This window comes from Ceratotherium simum, chromosome 5 (genome assembly GCF_057802395.1).
Source record: "Ceratotherium simum simum isolate JZ-2026a chromosome 5, ASM5780239v1, whole genome shotgun sequence".
In the NCBI taxonomy this organism is placed as follows: Eukaryota; Metazoa; Chordata; class Mammalia; order Perissodactyla; family Rhinocerotidae; genus Ceratotherium; species Ceratotherium simum.
This window is the reverse complement of record NC_141904.1, coordinates 78,004,008-78,025,482: the sequence shown is the minus strand read 5'-3', so window position 1 is coordinate 78,025,482 and position 21,475 is coordinate 78,004,008. Positions and strand designations below refer to the sequence as shown.

The 21,475-nt window shown below is 45.2% G+C and overlaps 1 protein-coding gene across 1 annotated transcript in view; it reads right to left on the bottom strand.

The window, feature by feature from the left end:
• Nucleotides 1-21,475, bottom strand: part of ITPR1 (inositol 1,4,5-trisphosphate receptor type 1) — a 321,115-nt gene that overhangs the window by 83,535 nt on the left and 216,105 nt on the right. Inside the window, exon 42 of the mRNA XM_087431374.1 lies at nucleotides 20,832-21,022. Within this exon, the coding sequence (XP_087287500.1) occupies nucleotides 20,832-21,022 (191 nt within the window). The remainder of the gene's footprint in view (nucleotides 1-20,831; nucleotides 21,023-21,475) is intronic.

Genomic DNA, 21,475 nt, shown 5'->3' with positions numbered 1-21,475 from the left:
TGGTCCCATCCCCCCCCGGCCCCCGTATGGATCAGAATGCTAACAGTTTCTCACATATTCATCAACAACATCTCAACCAACAAACTGTACTTCCTAAAAAAAAATTTAAAGGTGTTATCTTACAAAGTCCCTGTATGTGTAGGTAAACGGTCAGCAGTAACATCTCTAGCAATATTTAACAATAAAATCCAACAGATTTCAGGGAGGCATGTCAGGCATCGTTCTAGAAGAACCTGGACCCCTGACCCAGGCCACAGACGTTAAGGAGACTCTAAATTTTCTCTGGTTCAATTCTCAAACTTCCCTATGGATGCCAAAGGCCAGCATCTTGTGTAGGAGTGCACTGGCACAGCTGTCTGTCTCTTCCAGCCAAAGACAAGAAGAGAAAAATAGAAAGCCTCCACAGAAAAACAAAGATGACCAGTGGAATGTGAAATAGATGCAAAATTCACTTGAAGAGCAGAGGACTGTGGTAGGGACCTTCTTGGGAACCTTCCCCAAGTGCAAGAAGGCATTTTGGTTGCTCCTCAAGCCAACATGAGGCTTTTAAAAACAAAAGGCACTGTACAGCACAGGAGACTTTGGTTAGACACCAGGGAAGACTTTTGTTAAAGCACTCAGGGAGGTTTTAGAATCTCATGCCATGGACATCTACTCAATTAGGAAGAAGAAGGTGAAAAATAATCTTAAGCACATGTCTGGAGCTGCAGGAGATGCACACTAGCCTCTGAGGGTGCCCTCCAGGGCGATTCTATGATTCAGTGAAAAGTATCTTCTGGCATTTTGGGTGAAACTCTTGGGTCCCACGTTGGCTCGCCCACAAACTCACCATGGAATCTGTGACAGGGAGGCCACAGAGGTCTTCTCAGTATCATGAGACCTGAAAAGAATAATGCAAGAGGTGCGGAGAAAACTCCATCACCAAGAAATGCATTAGCATGGTAGGGCGCAGGGGGCCGAGCCCGCAGCATGTGAGGTCATGCCGAGAGCCTGGTGGTGATGGGGCTGCTGTTCCTTCCCACTTCACTCGGGCGTTCAATCTATGTTATCAGGAAAGGACTGACCCGAGTTGGAGAGTAAGAACTTTGATCTTTGGTCTTATTTCCAGTCTGTGTACCTGAGTGACAATTAATCAATACTGACCGACTTTTCCTGCCCTAAAAGCTCCAAGGTTCCCCAGGACATTCAACTTAAGCTTTATGTCAATGTCAAGAATAATCCTTTGCATGCCCATCTTCTGTGTTTGTACAGAGAGCAGCAGGGCCTCAGAGAAAGGGCTCTATATTCTGCATACTCAGCAAGGTAGAGATCAAGGAAAGGGGGTGACTAAGGAACTGGGCGGGGGTTGGACAGGTCATTTATTAACTTGCAGCCTCAGTTTCCTCATCTGTAATGGGGGAAGGAGGAGCATAAGCACCACCTGAGAGGCCTGCTGGACGGCGGAGTGAAGGAGGCAACATAGATGAAAGCCCAGCACAGGGCCTGGTGTCTGGTAGGTCTTTTATATCAGCCACTTTCCGTTCTCTGCCCTCAACAAACCTAACTGTGACAAATCCAGTGGACCATAAAATCCAAAGAAAAATAAATATACACTGGCCTGCCAAGGGCAAGGACACTGGCTGACAAATAGCAAAACATCAACCAAAGCGAGTGCCTTCCTTATGGAGGGCCCACAGTCACCCTCAGTCTTCGGCTCAATCCAACTAACTCTCAGGTCCCAGCCCCAGTCTGGATCCCAAATGATGCGCTCCAGGACTTTCATTTCTCTCAACCCTGCACACCCATTTCACTGGGTCCTGGCCCGTCAGGTAGCTTCCATATGGCAGCAGAGAACATCCTTGGGATCTGACAGTAAAATGTACAGATGGCCAAATGGATTGAGATGGCAGGATGAAATTACACAACACTCATCTGTGGAAGTGCTGCTTAATATATTATGGCTTTGGCATCAGTAATGTGCATCTAAGCAGGTTACAGCCCGAGCCAACTTGGTGCCCTTTAGAAGCACTGACTAGGGGTTGGCACAGGGCCCATGGAGATCACCTAATCCAGTCTCCCACCTGATGACAAGCATATTACCTGAGTAAAGCAGTCGTTTCATGCCCTGCTCCCCCCACCTCTCCCAGTTGCTACACTCTGACTATACTGGCCTCCTGCAGCTCCCTCAACATGCCAAGCCCATGCCAACCTGTCTGAACACTCCTGCTCTCTGCTCTTCACATGGCTGGTTCCTTTCTCATCTGTTAGGTCTGGGCTTAAAAGGCATCTCCTTAGAGAAGCCTTCCCTGACCATCCTAAGTGGGTTCTCCATGACATTCTGCACCCTGGTTGCTTCCTCTGTCACGCTTCTCCCAATTTGTTATTTATTTAACAGTTAACTGGTTTACAATCCATCTCTCCCGCTAGACTGTAAGTGCCTAGAGGACAAGCCACATACTGATCTCATCCTTGACTGTATCACAGCCAACTCACACAGCCTGGCACCCAGTTGGCACTCAATAAATATTTGCTATCTTAATGAATGCACAGTAGTCCTGAAGGAGGTGTAATTCCAAAAAACTTAAATCCAGTCAAGTCTTGCATCTATGGCAGCTGAAGTTTAACTCAATAACCAAAAGATTCCTATCTGTGCAAGCTCAAAGCCCTGCCATATGGGGAAAACGCAGCACGCCAAACACGAGTGGAAGGTGGCTGGTGTGGTGTTCTCGCCTCTCAAAGGCTTATCAGGTTTGTGCACGTGACTCTGTGATGGGCTCAGTCTGGCTGGGGATCTGTAATCCATCTAGTTAACTGTTAACTACCCTGGCCCCGCTGATACTTACATTATTAACTATGGAGCAGGAAGGACAATCATCTGTGGGCCTTCCATCTCAGAACCTGACTCTCTCCCCTGACTTGATAACTATAAGCTCTAGGCTGAACAGTTTGTGGGCTTGTGTTGCAAGACGGCTAATAAAAACACATTTCTCAAACACCGTATGGTGAGGGCAACTAAAACACATCCTCCTCCAATAGCAATATCATTTTTTTTTAAAGTCCTGAATTAAAAGGGAAACAAGTGGCTTGAAGACATTAGATGGTTTCTAGGACCATCCACTTCAGCATCTGGGACATCTTGATGGAAAGTTTAAAACCTAGGCAGAGGAAACTGGTAGAAACATCAAGAGAGCCTCTGACACTTTCAAAAAGGAACTGAGGGAACCTCAGGAAATGTAAAGGGGCATACATTTCTCTGTGAAAAGGAGGGTCATGGCAGAAGTGCCACAGCCAGCTGTGAATATCAATGAGGTTCTCAGCGGCTGGGGCTCCGAGCTTGTGTACGAGGCGTCATTAATGCCCCCATGTCAGGACTCAGGCAGCTGGCAGTTTCTAATGAGAAGTATTGTCAACCCTGAAGTTAACTCTGCTGGAAGAATTCCAAAGGGAAAGTCCCTCTAGTTACTCAGAGGGAAAAAAAAATTACCTTCTTGGTCTGGAATCTGGGGACATTTTATGCAGATGTCTCTAACAGAAGTTAATAAGGGGAAGTCAGCTCGCCTTTGATTATTCAAACAGGCTACTGCTATTAAGAATTGCACGACTCTTGGGCAAGGCAGGGGTGGGTTTTGTTTTTTTTTTAAGCCTGTCCTCATGGGAACTACTTATTCTTTTCTAAGAACACTACATCATAACCTCCCTACTCATGTCTTTTAAATGTCTCTCTTCTGGTGGGAATGTGGCTGACAACGCAAAGCCATCTCAGAGGCTCTGTGGCCGCCATCAGAACACCAAGAGTGCAGGTGGACAGTCCTGGGGCTGCCACAGAGGGATTCTCAGAATGGCAGTTCTGCTTCCCTGCTGAGAATTGAATGGAGCAGCCAGTTTTTGTTGTTGCTGTTGTTTTTAATGATTTCAACCTGCAACCTTCAGGTAACAGAAGATGCCTAAGCTCCAGGAATTATCACTGTGGGACAGATACGTTCTCTTGTTTTCATGTGGTTCTATTTTATAAGGTGCTAGATGAGATAGGAAACATCACCCCACATAGGGTGAGAACAGAAAGGAGGATGAATGAAAAAACAAACCAGCCGTTCTCCTCTGGGGCACAGACTGTTTGTCCAACTGGCAATGGAATCCACCTGGTTTTGGGGCAATCCGATAGTGACGAGTAAGTTTCTATCAGGTAAGATCAAAGACTTATGAGGTAGGTCCCTATAATGGAGGGGCTGGCAATAAAAATCATGAGAAAAGAGATAGAGGAGGGTGGGGAAAAATACACCTTAGCAAACACTCTTCTGATGTCCTCGAGCTACACAACGGGGAGCTCTGGGGGGGAAGGAAAAATACTCTGTTTCCAGAGACAGCTCCAAGAATCATGAGTAGGTGTGAGAAACAAGAAAGCTTATAGATTAAAAAAAAGAAAGACAGAAAAGAAGGAGGGAAAGGAAGGAGTCAGGGAAGGGAGGGGGGGTGAGATCTCTGAGAGACAGGGGAATTAAAGAACACCATGGCAACAAGTCTGTCCACCTACCCCGGCCGCCCACCCACAGCCAGATTCTTTGCTGACGCACTTGAGAACAAGCTGGTTCCTACCAGCTCAGGAAGGTGAGCAAACCCAGAGAGCTCATTAAATCCCTTCTCAGCGACTCTTGTCTGCCTGCAGATAGTGAGCAAGGAAGATATAAATAGAAGTTATATAACATCTCTTTGTTGATTCCTGTGCTTACCAAAAAAATGCTGCATGACCTTGTTTTTTCTGAGCATTTTCCTCGGCCTGCTGGTTGAGGACTTTAATCCAGTTAGAGAGCATCTTAAAGTTTAAACAGCAGGATATAGATTTCCAAGTTAAGGATACTCGGGATGATCGTCCAAGTTCGGAACCCTCAGGGTCAAGTCTTCCTCAGGTATAAAAAAAATATTCACTTGCTATAAAATAAAATCTTAAGGAATCTTGTGGCTTCCTCTTAGAATATTTCCTGATGATGTCAGGAGTAATATTAACATCCAAGAGCAAAGAACCATTAATAAAATGGCTTCTTGGGTTTTCTAAAGCAGGTTGGAGCACTTAAAAATACATATATTTAAAGGTAAATAATGGTTCCCAAATACCTCCAGGCATAATCAGTTGTCTTTTTCTTTCTTAACAGGCAAGACAGTAAGAGTCCAGTGGACTGCAAAGGCCTCCTCCTTAGAGATGCCAACATAAATGAGAACCGCGGAGGGAAACACAAATGGGGTGCCCTGACATCAGCCCACGCTGGCTAGACCACCCCACCCCTGTCCCCCCAGTGCCTGCCCGGGCTTCTGAAAACAGACTCTCGCTTTGGCATCTTCACCAGGAGGGAGTTGAAAAGGAGTGTGCGCTCATAAGATACACTGCCGAGCCCCATTACTCTGATATCTTGTCAAGCCTGGTGATGCCACAGAACTCTTTTAAAAATTGTTACCATGGGAACTTTTCCCTCTCAAGCATTCTTCAAGAAACGTTACAGGTGCTGGAGAATTCAGTGCCCTTGGTCTCAGTAAGCTTTTTTTTTATGTCTCAGAACGTGTGGCTACAAAGGAGAGGACTTTCAAATCTATGATGCAAGGGTTTCTAATGTCTTTAAGATGCAAATGTCTTCAAGGGTCAGGGGTGAATCACACAGGGCATGGGGTGGGGGGCGTTGGAATAGTCTGAGAGTATATGCAGGCCCCATGATGCATTCCAATTCTGTGTACAGTGTTCTCAATGCATCATATCAGCTAAACACAAGACCCTGCAGAGCTATAAGCAGCTCAGAGGGTGACCACAGCAAGAGATGCTGTGGCTGTCATCCCTACTATGCGATTTCTTTTCTCATCAGAACTGGTGGGTGGTCAATAACACAGTAATGCATGAATTCAGGCAAGACAAGAGTCCACATCCCCTGCCCAACTCCTGGTCCTGGGTCAGTCACTGAAGCACATCAGACCATCTCTCAACTAAGCCCCATCAGCCAGTGCCTTCTCCTCTTCAAAATTCCTGCAAGGAAAACAGGCTCTACCTTCTACAATATGAACAGTAAGGATCTGGTAGGAACCAACACATCTCCACATCCCGATGCAGCAATGTTGCCAGGTAACAAATGTAGAAATATACTCAGAAAACTGTATGTGACAATATACAACCTCCGCTGTGCAGCTGATAACCAAGGGAGTGTTAAAACACCATGTTCTCTTAACACTTGGGCTTTTGGTGTGAAAATAAAATTAAACAGGATACTTCCTCTTGTAAATATAACACAGGCATACAACTCACACATGAATCCACTAATTGGAAATAGTAGAGGGGTTTGCACAGTCATCTGCAATGCACTGTGACTGTCACTCTCTTCCCCCCAAACCTGAATTCCAGAAAACCCAAAGAAACATAACTGAGAAAGAGCCTTTCTTATGTCAGGAACAAGTTCACCTCTGACCAGAGAAAGCTGCTCATAAAAAGGACACCAGGAGAGACTAAAGAAAAGCTCATACATTATTACAAAACTAACTTGCTTGCATTGTGTGGGTTCAGAAGCCTACTTTTAAAATTCATTGGATAATCAAGCTGTGACTACTTGCTTCTCAGATCAAACAACCAGTGCTGTGGACCCTCACCCCAACAATAACAAGATAGGTACTGCTCTGCAGTATCCATAGCACCAAAGTAGATATAAGCACTGAATTGCTCCCTGACATTGGACCCATGCAATTAAAGGCTGTCTAGCATGGTAGAAAGTCAAGGGATTTTTCAGGAAGACAGACCTGGGTTCAAATCTCAGCTCTGCTAACTGGGTGACTTTGGGTAAGACCCCTGGATATTTTAGACTCAGTTTCCTCATCTGTAATTGGGGCTATCCCACCTAGCTCAGATAAAGTACATAACAGCACCACGCACAGCGCCTGCCCTAGAATGGGCATTTTATGAAGGCAAGAAGTCCCTTCCTTTTCCTTCCCTAAAACATGAATATTCTTCAACCAGCCAAAGACGAATATGGAGAGAATCTGGTGCATCAAGTTTCTTCGTGCAAAATGGCAAAAGCTGAGATCTAATAAGCCTCACACTATACCAAAGTACATATGCTCCTACAGATGTAAGTAAAAAGCAAAAATTGTTGGTAATATAATCTAACTTTTCATAAGAATCCTAATTAAATGAGCTGCCCTCCATCTCCACAGAGAGGAAGTTATACAAGAGAGTTTTCTTGTCATTAACTTTCACAGACCTGGGAACCTGGAACTTGCTAGAGGTGAAGCCACATGGATGGTACATGTAACTTTTATTTGGCAAATGAGATGCCCAGCCTGAAAGGAAGTCTTTCATGGTTTTCTCTTCTGTCATTCACAGGGCAATATTATAACCAAAGCAAAGACACCAGCCACACAAGCTGTCTTCTGATGTATCTGGAAGGCAGAATACCCTCAACAAAGAGCCCACCAACCAACAGAACAATAAAGAGAGAAGCCGCAAATTGTAAGTTGCCCGAAACACAGAAGCAAGGTCCTTGAAGAACATGCATGTCCCATTTCCTCAGTCCCCAGGGAGGGGGCTGTGGGCCACGTCTGTGCCAGGTAAATTGTTGGAGGCTTCTCGTACAAGGAGACATACTGCAGAGAGGCTGAGAACTCAGGATCTGACAGGAAACAAATCCGGACACAACTAGCAGCTGGCTCTGTGACCCTGAGCAATTAACTTGACCTCTCAGATCCTCTATTTCCCCCTCAGCAGAAAGGGGTCATAGCAGTACCTTCCCAGACAGGATCCCATGAAGAGTAAATGAGATCAGGCAGAGAAGGCATCTATCTAGTCTACTTCCTGGCACATAAGCACTCAGATTGTGGCACTCATTATTATTATTACTCTCTATAATTACTATTAAGAAGAAAAGAAGAGGAAAAAGACCCCTCAAGTATCTCTGGCATCACAATGATATTTCTCCAAAATGACATTATGTATTTCCCTTGGGCTCCGATAAACTTAATTCCCTCCCACTCCTAAAGAAGGTGCTTCTTTAAAATTCTAACAACCATTAACAACACATTTTCACATCCTCATGTTCATATTCAGAAAAGGATAAGAAGGCTAAAGTAACATGGTGGCCACCTAGGGTGAGGACTTCGCTTCATTCAGTGAACATTTACTGAGCACCTGCCATGGTCCAGGTGCTGGGGAGTAAGACAGAGGCCGAACCCTGGAAGAAATTACACTCTTGGGTGGGTAGAGGTGGGGAGAGAGGAAGATATACAACCCAAAAGTAACTGTGAGCTAATTTACTATGTTAAGCACCATGCTGAGCTGAGTACTCTCCATATATTATCTCGTTTAATTCCCAGAAAAACTCTACAAGGTACGATTCTCTACACTGATGCATTACGTACAGATTGAATTCCCTTCATCAAACACACATAGAGACTTTTCTGGGGAACTCAGGGGTGAAGACAGACTTGGTCTCTGCCCCCTTGGATCTTACAATGAACCTCCATTTGAAGCGTGGTGATTGCTATAGTACATGAATGGCCCAGAGACAGAGACCACTACCTCTGCCTCAAGGGATCAAGAGGAAGTTTCCAGAGCAGGAGACATTTCAAACAGGGCTTGGGGAGTGTGCCAGGCAAACGGAACAAGGGCACGTCCCGCATGGAGCAGAGGCATCTGAGTACATGGGCAGGGACTGCCAAACGAGCAGGTACAGCTGCAGGACAATGAGCGTGGGCGTGTAAGTGTAGGAACCCAGGCGCGGCCAGAACACGCAGGGCGCCAGCGGATTTCATCAGGGTGGCAATGGATTCCATCCTCCACGGAAGGCTGTTAAGACAGGGAACGAGGTGGTCAGGCTTCCATTTAGGGAACACCAATGGCAGCAGCGTGGAAGAGAGAAATGCCGAGGTGGGGAGGCCTTTCAGAGGCTAGCTCAGTGATCCAGGTGAAAGGCAATCAGGCTCAGAACTCAGACGGCCCCATGTTGGCAGATGCTAGCACAGTGAGCAGGAGCGGGACTTCCGACGTCAGAGTGCCTTGTTTCAAATCTCAGCTGCTCCATCCCCAGCTGGGCCACTTTGGGCATGTCATTTAACCTTAAGGTACCAATTTTCTGGCTCATTACAAGTCCTAACTGAATGCTGACTACGAAACTACTGGGAGGTAGAGTGGGCACTGAATGAGTTCCTGAAGAAAAGCAAGAGAGGGAGACCAATGACATCAAGGTGTCTAGCATGGGTGACTGTGGGGGAGGGGGTGGTGGTGGTGAGTCCATTGAACAAGATATGGAAGAGGGCAAATGGGGTGGAGGAGGGGAGGTGATAGGCGTGGTAGGGGTCATGCTAACTTAGAGTTAACACAGGTGGAGATGCCCAACAGAGGTTTACACAGAAATCAAGACATCAGAAGAGAGGTAGAGCCAGGAGCTATACCTTTGGGAGCTGTTGGCATAAATGGTAGCTGGAAGCCATGGGAGCGGATGAGATCACCCAGGGAGTTTTGAGAAAGCGAAGACAAACAGGCTGGAGACCAGGCTCCAGCATTTCAGATATTTTAAGTTTAACTGTAGATCCCCCTTATCCACAGTTTCGCTTTCCGCAGTTTTAATTACCCGTGGTCAACGGCTGTCTGAAAGCAGATGATCCTCCTTCTGGACATATCATGAGAAAGTCAATAGTAGCCTAAAGCTACATCATAATGCCTAGGTCATTCACCTCAGTTCATCTCACCACAAAGGCATTTTATCATCTCACATCATCACAAAAAGAAGGGTGAGTACCTTACAATAAGATATTTTGAGTGAGAGAGAGAGATCACATCCACATAACTTTTATTACAGTATATTGTTATAATTGTTTTATTGTTATTGTTGTTAATCTCCTACTGTGCCTAATTTATGCATTAAACTTTATCCTAAGTAGGTATGTATAGGAAAAAACATAGTATACATAGGGTTCGGTACTACTATCCACAGTTTCAGGCATCCACTGGGGGTCTTGGAACATAACCCCCATGGATAAGAGGGGACTACTGTATATGCCTGGAGGAGTTCTTGTGTTTGCCACCAGGAAAACCTTTGTCGGAGGCACAGAAATAGCACAGCTTTAGGTCGTAAGGAAGTGACTAACTTAAAATGTGTTGCTCAGGGTAGGACGGTCAGAGAGGGTTTACAGATGAAAAACCTGCCATCTCAGCTATCTGGACTCTTGAGTCACATATACAAATCCTCGCAGGAACAAGTCGCCTTAGTCTGTCTTCCAAATCTGTGTTGACAGGTAGCAAACAGGGGTGATGGAAAACATCCCAGAAGGGACAGTGAAGGAAGAGGAGAGATCACCGCTAGGAAGGAAGAGTCTTCTCAAAAATAATCTTACTTGCCTGTGCCCACACCCCTACCAAAAAAAAAAAAGAAAGAGAAAGAGACCTCTCTTTCCCTGAATTCCCATTTATTAGCTAAGTGGCCAAAATATCTTGGGACTTAGGATATTAGTCACCTGGTGAATATTTACCTAAAATCTATCATTGCCAAACCAAGGAGAGAAGAGCACAGAATAAAGGAGAAAAGACATGGCTCTTTTCCTTAAGCAGCTTAATATCCAGACAGTAGAGATTCAACAAACACAGGGGCTGGCAAAGGTTTTCTGTAAAGGGCCAGATGGTAAACACTCTAGGCGTTGCAGACCATTCCGTCTCTGTTGCAACTTCTCAACTCTGCCCTTGTAGCGTGAAAGCAGCCAGAGATAATACTAAAGGAATAAGCGTGGCTGTGTTCCAATAAAACTTTATTTACAAAAGCAGGCAGCTGGCTGGATTTGACCCGCTGGCTATAGTTTGCCAACCCTTAGACTAACACGTCACAAACCAGCAGAGAATTTGGTCAGCCTGGAAGTTTCTAAGAGGCATTTCATACTCCGAAGTCATTAAGGAAAGTTAGGAAGGGCACAGACCTCTTGCTAGACCTGAAGGAAGAATAAGAAAGGAGGAAAATCTGCACTTTTTGTGGATTTAATGAGATAAAATGAAATGATGGCTCAATTTGCAACTATTTTCAAGTCTTCTCTGACTGTGACATACTCGAGGTTTCCTTTGAAGACATCTCCTCTTAGAAACTAATTCCTACTCATAGGTTTTACAGGAAGGAAGGAGATTAACATTTTGCTTCCAAAGATCTCCCTGCCATCCCCCAATACCTACAGTCCTCTTATGGAAGGCCAGAAGAGCAGATATATGTAACTGCCCACCTCTGCCTAAACTGCTGGCTTTGCTACTCAAGAAAGAAAACAATAGCGGGCCTCCAGTTCCTCTAAAAGCATGAGCCAGTGTGCACCCTTTCCCCTTGGACCACCTCAACAGGACTGTGCCTTTCATAACCCAAGTGAGAAGGAGCCACAAACGAACGTGCTGACAATCCCTGCACTAATTTCTTGCCCTGAACTGCAAAACTGAGTGCCAGTAGGTCCACGTATTATCTAGTCCCCACGATCACCTGGAGAGCTGTGCCAAGGACGACCAAGACTGAGCTGTGGGAGTGGTCATTCTCCTTTTCAGCAGAGTTCATTCAAGTCTTACATCCCCAAGAATGGTAACTACTTTTTTTTGTGTGTGTGTGAGGAAGATCAGCCCTGAGCTAACATCCGTGCTAATCCTCCTCTTTTTGCTGAGGAAGACCGGCTCTGAGCTAACATCTATTGCCAATCCTCCTCCCTTTTTTTTTTTTCCCCAAAGCCCCAGTAGATAGTTGTATGTCATAGTTGCACATCCTTCTAGTTGCTGTATGTGGGACGTGGCCTCAGCATGGCCAGAGAAGCTGTGCGTCGGTGCGCGCCCGGGATCCGAACCCGGGCCGCCAGTAGCAGAGCCCCCACACTTACCCACTAAGCCACGGGGCCGGCCCGGTAACTACTTTTAAATTTTGAGTTTCTACCTTAAAACTTGGATTTAGATCAATAATCCTACAAGACCCTTGTTCAATGACATGCCAGTTTCCTGGGAATGGAGAGGAAGGGTACAGTGCATATGTCCAAGGAATTATTTGGACCAAAAAAAGGAAAGAAAAAGACGTGGGTCAGAGAGTACTTAAAACCACAGAGTGACTGGATTGCCTTTGCTTTCTGCTTCACCTACAATGTCTGTCAGTTTAACCAACCTGTATCCAAGGTCATGAAATCTCCTAACCTTCTAGACCTCTAAAATCTTTTCAAATATACAGTCTGGGGGACTTAATGTGACCTGTGTGTGAAAACCACAAAAAACAGAGCACCTCCCCAGGCCCACTGGATGTTAAACCACTACACAAAAGCAAAATATCAGAAGTAGGATTTTTGACAGAAAACAAATTTAATAAAATGAAGGCTGTTTTTAAATAATAAAAATTTTAACAATAAAAATAATCACCACCACATTTTGAGATCTTTCTATGACCCCAACACCGCATGAGGCACTTTCTGTAAATCACTTTGTCTAACCATCCCAGGAGCCCTGTGAGGGGTGCATTGTCACTATCCTGCTCTCCTATCAGGAGCCAGGCTAAGGGAGGTCAAGGACTTTGCCCTGAGCACTGAGGTGGGACGTGGCGGAGGCAGGGCTCGAACCAGGGCCTTCCGCACTCCACAAAATTAGCACTCACAGCAGCAGCTCACATTTCTGCAGCGTCTACTGGGCTATGCACTTTACCTCCATGTTCCTCTGTTTATTCTCTCAACAACTCCAGGAGGAAGGGACTTGGTTTTTCTAACTCTCATTTTACGGATGAGAAAACTGAGTTTCAAAGCCTCCTGAGAAAGTCCAAGGTCATCCAGTTGGCAGGGGGCAGAGCTGGGATTCCAATGGACGTGTTTCCACTCTGGAGGCCAAGCTCCACCCCACGCCATAGGCTTCCCATCTAGGGGTCTCCCTGAAGTCCTAGACCCTTTGCCACCAACTCTCAAAGAAGAGCCAACAGGAGGAGGCTGTACCCCTCCGCCATGAGCCACGTTGGGGCAGCTTTGCTGTTCAGTCCTCTCATGGCTTCAGCTGAATGGCACGGTATCCAGGGGAGCCTGCTGGGGCCAGGCCACCTGTCTTCCTTTTATTTTAATGCCAACGGCTGCCTCCCCACCCCACCCCCACCCCCCCAGAGGAGAAAGCAGTCTTCTGACTCTACTGCTGGCTACACTCGTTTCCCACATGGATAAAAACCTGAGGTCAGAAAACACCACTCAGAAGTGAGTCATTTCTAACTTCCCTGCCAAAAACAACACCCTTTTACGTAACTAGCTCACACACCAATCTTGCCCTCTTCCTCAGGGTGACTGCCCTGTCAAACCAAGGCTCATCTTCCTCACAAACTCGCCTTCCATTTCCAGCAAAGGCAAATCAAATCGCCGTTTCCACCCTCATCTCTCTGCTAACTGGGGTCAGAGGTGGCCAATCAACGTGCTCCTCCCACAGTGCATTCTTGTGGTGACTTCTTCTGGGAGAAGTGGGAGATTTCATATCTAATATTGGCTCTTGGGCTGATTTCTTAAGCCAACCTCAAAAATTAAGTGTGTGGTGGGGGAAAGGGCCCATGGACTAGGGCTCTCTCTTAGCTGAATTTGCAAGCCAGTTTCCTGACAGAGCACTTCTCACATTTTCCAACTCCAGCTGCGTACGTGCAGAAAAGAAAACTCTTTTTGGGTGTGTCTGTAGTCTAGACTTGGCATAGGAATAGCCGTGGGCAGCTATTGATACATAAAATTCACTGTGCTTCTGCAACCGGAAGTAATTAGTCCAAAAAAAAATTTTTGTTTTATATCTGTCCCCTTAATTTGATATGAGGTTCTCTATGGTCACGTCAGCACATCTATCCCCAAATATCTGTATTTGCTTAAAAAAAAAGAAACACCAAACACTAAGCATGTTCAATGATACAGCCGACACCTCTTCTTCCTCAGGTGAGGACAGCCTCTGTCGTCCTGCTGGGAAGAGGAAGCGGAGGGAACTCCCCCGGGTGCTGGTGGGAACATCTCGGGAGGAAGGAACACAGAAATTGGCAACGACTAGAAGGACGGATATGCAAGTGCCATGAGGCTTGCTGAGCCCTGAGTGTGCCAAAAATTAATTCATAAGCAAATGCTTATTTTATAGTTTCCCACTTGCTACAAAACATCAAGCAGAAAAGAAAGATTTCTTCTAGGGGTTGGCACCAGAGTCGGGAGAAAGAAAGCAGGAGTTACTCTTAAACAGAAGCTTGATTCCATGGCTCAACAATGTGTCACCACTCCCGGGGAACCCAAGAGTAGTGGTACTATCTCCTTGTTCCTATAAGCAGAGGGTTCACTATGAAGTCTGAGCTGCTCTGATGGTATCCAGGTAGGAGCAGTTTTGGAGGCAATACCCATCCTCAGGTGTTTCTACCATCCAAAGATGCTGGAAGACTTGGGGACACCGTCCCTCGGAGTTTATTAGGCCAGCCCGGGAAACATCCTAAAGTGGGCCTCCAGGCACTTCAGAGCTTTAGGTGATGATGTGATGGATAAGAAGATAATAATGTGACAGATAATCCTTTCCATGAGGGTTCCTAACAAGCACTGTATGTCCTTAGTTTTGGATTCCTATAAACTGAATCCTCCAATGTCTGGGCAACTTCTGGAGAACTAAGGTCCCCAGTGACCTTATCCTCAGGACAAGACTGAATTTTCACACACCAGCCAAAAGGGTAAGGACATGAGTCAACACTTCCGCAAAAATGGGATTGAACTTCCAGGGAGAACCGAGCTGTAGCACCCAACTCAGAGGCTTGACTGACCCATGGTAGGTGCTCGACCAATTATAACGGGGGAGGGGGAGCCAGTCTTCAAAGGTGGTCCCCCCAAATTCCCTCTCTCTTTTTACACACATGGCCCCCTAGCAACAAGAGGTGGAGCTTTTCTCCCCTCTCGCTGAAACTGGGCTGGCCTCATGACTGGCTTCGACCAAGAGAATGTGGCAGAGGTGACGTGCTAGGAATTCCAAGCCCAGGCCTTAAAAGAACTGGTAGCTTCCACTTCCCACTTCATGAAACACTATTTCTTAGAACCCAGCTGCCAGGTTCTAAGAAGGCCAAACCACATAAAAAGGCCACACAGAGGAGAACCAAGCTGATCCAGGTGATAGCCCCAGCTGAGCTCCCAGCTGAGAGCCAGCACCAAGAGCCATAGCCATACAAGTGGTCATCTTGTCTGTTCCAGCCCAATCAAGCCCCTGATGACTGTAGCCCCATCCACAATCACAGGTAGCAGAAGAACCACCCAGCTGAACCCAAGCTCACAGAATTGTGACAAGTGTCAGAATGGCCACTGCTTTTGAGCCATTAAGTTCTGAGCTGGTTACTCGGTGATAGATAACTAAAATGGGGGAGGGAACAGGAGGCACATGATATTTACCAGGTTTTGTCTAGCTCTGTAGCTCTGAGTGAGTCATACTCTCATTGAGCTTCTGTTTCCTCATCTCTGCGATGGGGATAATACATGCCCAGCATACCTCACAGGGCAACTGGGGACTCAATGAGATAGCTTGAGTGAAAGGACTTCATAAACAGTCAATGACCAATTCAAGAGAATTTGGATACTAGCCCCATTTGTCTTCTCTACTGTGTTCTGCAGCCTTGAACCCATCCCTGGCCCACTTCCACCTCTGTCTTTGGTGATAACAAGGAGTTTACCTTGTAAGGAGGAGAAAGTCATCTTCTTTTGTAAAGCTCCTGCCTTCTTCCTCAGGTCTTTACTATCCTGAAGAATGAAACCATTACAGGCAAGAAGGAGTTTGGGGAGCCAAGCTGCCTTGGTTCAAATCTTGGCTCTGCTACTTACTGCTTGAATGATTTGGGGCAAGTTCCTTAACTATTTTGTGTTTTAGTTCCCTCATCTATAAAAAGGGATAATCATAGCACCTAGCTCACAGGGAGATTGTGAGGATTAAATGAGATGATACATGAAAAACACTTAAGCATAGTTCCTGGCCCACAGTAAGCACTTAATAAATGTTGGCTATCATCATCATCATTATGGTTTTTACTTTAATTTTTTTTTTTTGTGAGGAAGATTAGCCCTGAGCTAACATCTGTTGCCAATCCTCCTCTTTTTGCTGAGGAAGATTGGCCCTGGGCTAACATCTGTGCCCATCTTCCTCTACTCTATATGTGGGATGCCTGCTACAGCATGGCTTGATAAGTGGTGCGCAGGTCCGCCCCTGGGATTCAAACCTGTGAACCCCGGGCCACCAAAGCGGAGTGTGCAAACTTAACCACTATATCACCGGGCCAGCCCCCATTTTTTACTTTAATTTTTTAAATGATCATACAGTAAAATAGACTTTTTTTGGTGTACAGTTCTACAGATTTTCATACATGTATAGATTTGTGTGGCCACCACCAAAAGCAGGACACACAACTGTGTCATCACCCAAAAAACTCCTTTGTGCTATTCCTTTATAGTCAAACTCTCCCCTCACTCCTACTGTGGCAAACGTAGATCTGTTCTCCATCACTATAGTCTTGTCCTTCTGAGAATGTCATATAAATAGAACCATACAGTGTGTCACCCTTTGAGATTGGCTTCTTTCACTCAGCATAATGCCTTTGAGGTGCATCTAAGTTATTGCATTAATCAATAGTTCATTCCTCTGTATTGCTGAGTAGTATTCTGTCGTATGGATGTACCATAGTTTGTCCAATCACTATACTTTAAATAATTATTTTCACAAGCCAGAGAAGACTTCAGAAATAGAACCAGCCAGCCATCACTACTGGGTTCTAAGAATTCCTGGGAAAATATCTAATAATTGCTGAGAAGTCCTGATTCAAAGCTGCAAGGAACCCAGGAGTCCACACTTATGTCTCACACTTAGACACAGGAACAGAAACTCAGAAATAACTTCCCTAATCCCACACACAACCAGACTGGAAAGCAGGTCTCATTCCCCCTCCTCTCCACGTGAAACATGTTCCAAATCCTGCGAGGAGGTGCTAATAAACACAAGGGCCATCTGCAGCCCTTTTCTTGGACAGACAACATACAGTTCTGGAACAGTGTAGCCCTGCACGCTCCCCGGTGATTGCCCTTTCTACCACCTGTCACTGAGAAACGTGAATCTGGGGAAGCCCACCTGACCACAGACCAATTTCCCTTCCTGAGACGGTAACACAGCACATTGAACAGGAAGTGATAAGGGGCAGTGAGTTCCAGCTGGAACCTACCCTGCCTTTAATAGATCACAGCATTTCAGCAATCATTAATAGCCCTAACTGCAGTCTTTACCCAACTTAAATTAACTTCCCAGCTGGTCATTTACTACTTTGAATCGACTTCTCTAAAGCAAGATGAAACTTTGAATCACTCTCCCTGGGGCTTCAGGGTGTTTGTCCTTAACTGGCCCCAGACAACCCGAGTTCCACATCATTTTCTCCAGAGAAAGAGAAGCTCGGGGCCAAGGGGATCTCACAAATCAATTCTAGGCTAGAATAAATTTTCCTGGAACCACAGGTCTCTAATGAGGCAGCGGGTTAGATTCTCCCCTCCAACCCCTGACATCACAGGAGGAGGACAAAGAGGAGGAAGGAGAGGAGGGGAGAGAGAGAGCACCCTCAGTGCTGCGTCCTCTCATCCGGGCAGGGGGTCCACAGGCCACCACATCCAGGCACACCCACTCATGAGCTCACCCGCTCCCTCAAGAGAAAACAGTTCCACTCCCTGAGAGGCTGAACCACTGGAACTCCATCGTGGCATTTCATCTGGAGCCTGAGCATATTGAGTAATAAATGTGTGAAAACATGAAACTAATATTCATAATTACTTTACAAGATAAAGAACTTGAAGGAAAAACAGCTTCTGTGTGCCTTGCCATCACCATCAGGGGTACACTATGAAAAACACGGCATCTCGCCAGAACCTCAGACTTCATCTTGCCAGCCAGCCTCAGCGCCGGCAGTCCTCGGCCCCCACGAGCCCTCTCCATGCTTCATTGTTCTTTAATTAATGGTGTCTTCATGTGTCTAGTCATCCAGACTCTTTAAAGTCTCAAGAGCCAACTGGACCTCTGACCTTCTCGTCTCCCACATTCAATCAGCTGCCATTTTGGCCAACATTTACTATCAATGGATCCAAGGCACTGGCCTTGAGCAGGGAGTGTTGGTGAGTCTCCATTCATGATATCCTGTCCCTCACCTCCTTCCTCACCATGTTCAGGATCTCTTTTTCTCTCCCTTTTTTCTTTTTTATTGAGGTGTAACTTATGTACAGTAAAGCACACCAATTTTAACTGTATGGCTGAGTTTGAAATAGGTATATACCCACGTAACCACCACCTACACGAAGATATAGAACATCTCCAGCACGCCAAAGGGCTCCCTTGTGCCCCTCCTAGAAAATATCCTCTCCCAAGTTATGAGTCGTTTTGAGTTCAGGCCCTCGTTAGCGCTCTCCTAAATTACTGCTGATTAACTTTTTGATTATTGCACTGCCTCCTTCTGGACCCTGCTTTCCTCAATATATCTGTTCTACACTGACAGATTTATAGTCCTAAATCACAGGTTCAAGGCCTCTTGGAGGGCTTCCATGCTACCGTACACAAACCCCAACACCCATTCCAGTCCCCTTTCACCTCCCTGCCCCAGCGCTGCTCAGTCTGAAGGACCCACACCCTGTTTTGCCAGCACACCTGCTGCTCTTGTGCCTCTGGGCTTTCTCTTCCATGAAGCATGACCGAACATTCCCATGCCCCAGCTCCATGCCCAATTTCCACCATTCAGACCCATATCCATCCTTCAAAGCCTACCTCATTAAAACACCTTTCACCAACTCCTCAAACAGATGGTGTTACTTCTCCCTGGGAGGGTCCACAGTTTTGTTCCTACCTCTTGGATGGCACTACACATTACTCTTGAGACATAACTTCCTATGTGCACATATATACATTCTTATATCCTTGCTAGATTTTCAATTTCTTCAAGACTGAGCTTCTCGGATTCTAGGATTTCTCAAATTAATAAAGCTTTAAAAAATTTTGGGGGCGGGAAAGGAATAACCTAGGATTTCCAACTTCTTATTTGGCCAATAGAGGAAAAAAAAACCCAAAACTGTCATCCACTATTAACACCATTTCATTAAAGAAAGACATTAGGGCTAAAAAAAAAGAGGACAGGATATAATCTCAGAATAAATTGGTGAGATGGTCCATCAAACTGATACATTTGGTTTACAAAAAACTTACTACATTGCCCTCGTTTTCCACACTTGGCTATGCCTGGAGAAAATTCTTATAGACAGACTGGCTCCAGTGTCTGGAAACCATTGTCCTGTAGTCCCTAGTAAAGCACTGTGTACACATTAAAGTGCTCACTAAGTGTTTAGTTCAACTGACCTAGTCACTGGAAGTCACAAGGTTCAAAGACAAGGAGCGTTTCAGCACTGCTTCCATTCCAACACACTCACCCCAACACCACAGCCACAGCAGGGGGTGGGCAAATCCTAACAATGAGAAAGACTGCAGAATCCACCCATGCTCACTGCCAGACTCACGTGGGACAAAATCAAACAGCAATCCCAACATGTGACAACTCAGGTGCCCATGTGACAACTCAGGCATGTAGTAGACTCTGCCATTGGCTCAAATCTCAACTTAGTGCAGTGCATAATAATGAACTTCAAAAGGGTGTACCGGGGCAAGTAGGGATTGGAGGGCGAAAGATAGGGTAACTGCAGTCAGCTGTGCAGGTTGTTCAAGGCAGAGGGTGCCTGGTTGGAAGAATGAGTAGGGGCTGAAATCCAGGTGTCCCGGCACAGGGCCCACCTACCCTCAACAAGAAACACCCTTTTCTAAACTGCATCAAGAACCAAGACTTTATTAATCTAGACTCTGAATTTAAATTCAAGATCAAGAATATAATGTCAAGTCAAATACATACATAAGGGTGAATTTTATGGTATGTGAATTATATCTCAATAAAGCTGTTATCAAAATACATGTGCTTGCATGTTTTCCGTTAATATAGGCTCATTGTTTAAATCAACGAAGGGAAAAAACTAAAACGGAGTACAGCTTTTTTCTATATGTAAAACTTCTTGAGGACCAGAGAGAACCACAAACACACACATACACACACACAGCTAAGTAAACCCTTGTTCAAAGAGTCAACAAAGGAGGAGGAGTACATGAAGAAGGAGGTATTAAAAAGATTTAAAGGAATCATTTTAACTGCCATTTCCACATGAAAATTATGTATGTATATATATTATTAAAATTCATTAAAATTGCTTCTTTAAGGATTTCTCCCAAGAATTCTAGTTTTTAATATTTTTAAATATATATCATACCCAGCTAATAAAAAATCATCTATTCACCTTTGGCTAACCTAGCCCGGCTTTTCTCTATTAGTTCAAATTGGTTTGGGTTTCTTGAACTTTTCAGTTAAAAGGCAGAGAAATTTATAGTCATCAATAGCCCTGCAGTGTCTGTAGATATAAAAGCTAAACCTAAATAGTACACACAGTCCAAACTCCTTTCAGGTCATCTTGTGATGGGATCCTCTATGATCTCAGATAAAAACTGTAAATATACTTCATTCAATCATTCACTGAACAAAGTTATATGGAGTAACTACTATGCCCCAGATCCTATACCAATTTTCTTTGCACATCCTTAGCATTTTATCAATTTACAAACGTAACTCATGTCTTGGAACCAAGTCTGAATTATGACTGAATGACCACAGCAAGATATCAACAGAATTTGTTTTTTAGAACAACAGAATTTTGTCTTCTAAGAATGTGCTGTCCCTCATACAGGAGTCTTGGCACAGCCAGGTATCTGGCTCCCAGAACAGAGTCTCCTCCTGCTCAGCAGGGATGCCACACCAGCAGCCAAGCTACCTTCCTACCTGTATGGTGGTGTTGCCTCCTTCCAGAAGGGCGATGGCCAGGAGAATGCTCTCATGGAACACTCGGTCACTGGATGCATTCATTATGAGGTCGATGACTAGATTGGAGGCCCCCTCCTTGTCGAGGTGGCACTGAACCTCAGCCAGGCTCATCTCACCCCTGCTCACGGAGCTGGACCCGGAACCTCCCCCTAGGAAGATGGAACATTGTTGTTATTAACCACAATCAGAGCAGCTAACATTTATTGCATGCTTACTAGGTACCAACACTTTAAGCACTAAACACTTTAACAGTATTATCTCTTTTAACCTTCTTAACTCCAATGGAAGGTAATGATTATTAGCACAGAGATGAAGTCACTTGTCCAAGGACACCTGGCTTATAAGTAGCAGAGATGGTATTTGAATGCAGGCAGGTAAGATGAAGAAAGAATGATACTTTTCCAGTGAGAGACCTAAAGCCATCCAGCCAAGACTCTCCCTTACATTAAAATATAATGACTTGGGGCAGAATTATTAAGAACTGCTTTGAGTTTAAGAGACAAACCAAACTTAAAAACTTCTTAGAACACTCCTAAGTATAGCCTATAACAATCACTTTAGCCCTCTTTCTAACAAATCCACCCTAGCCCCAAACTCACCCT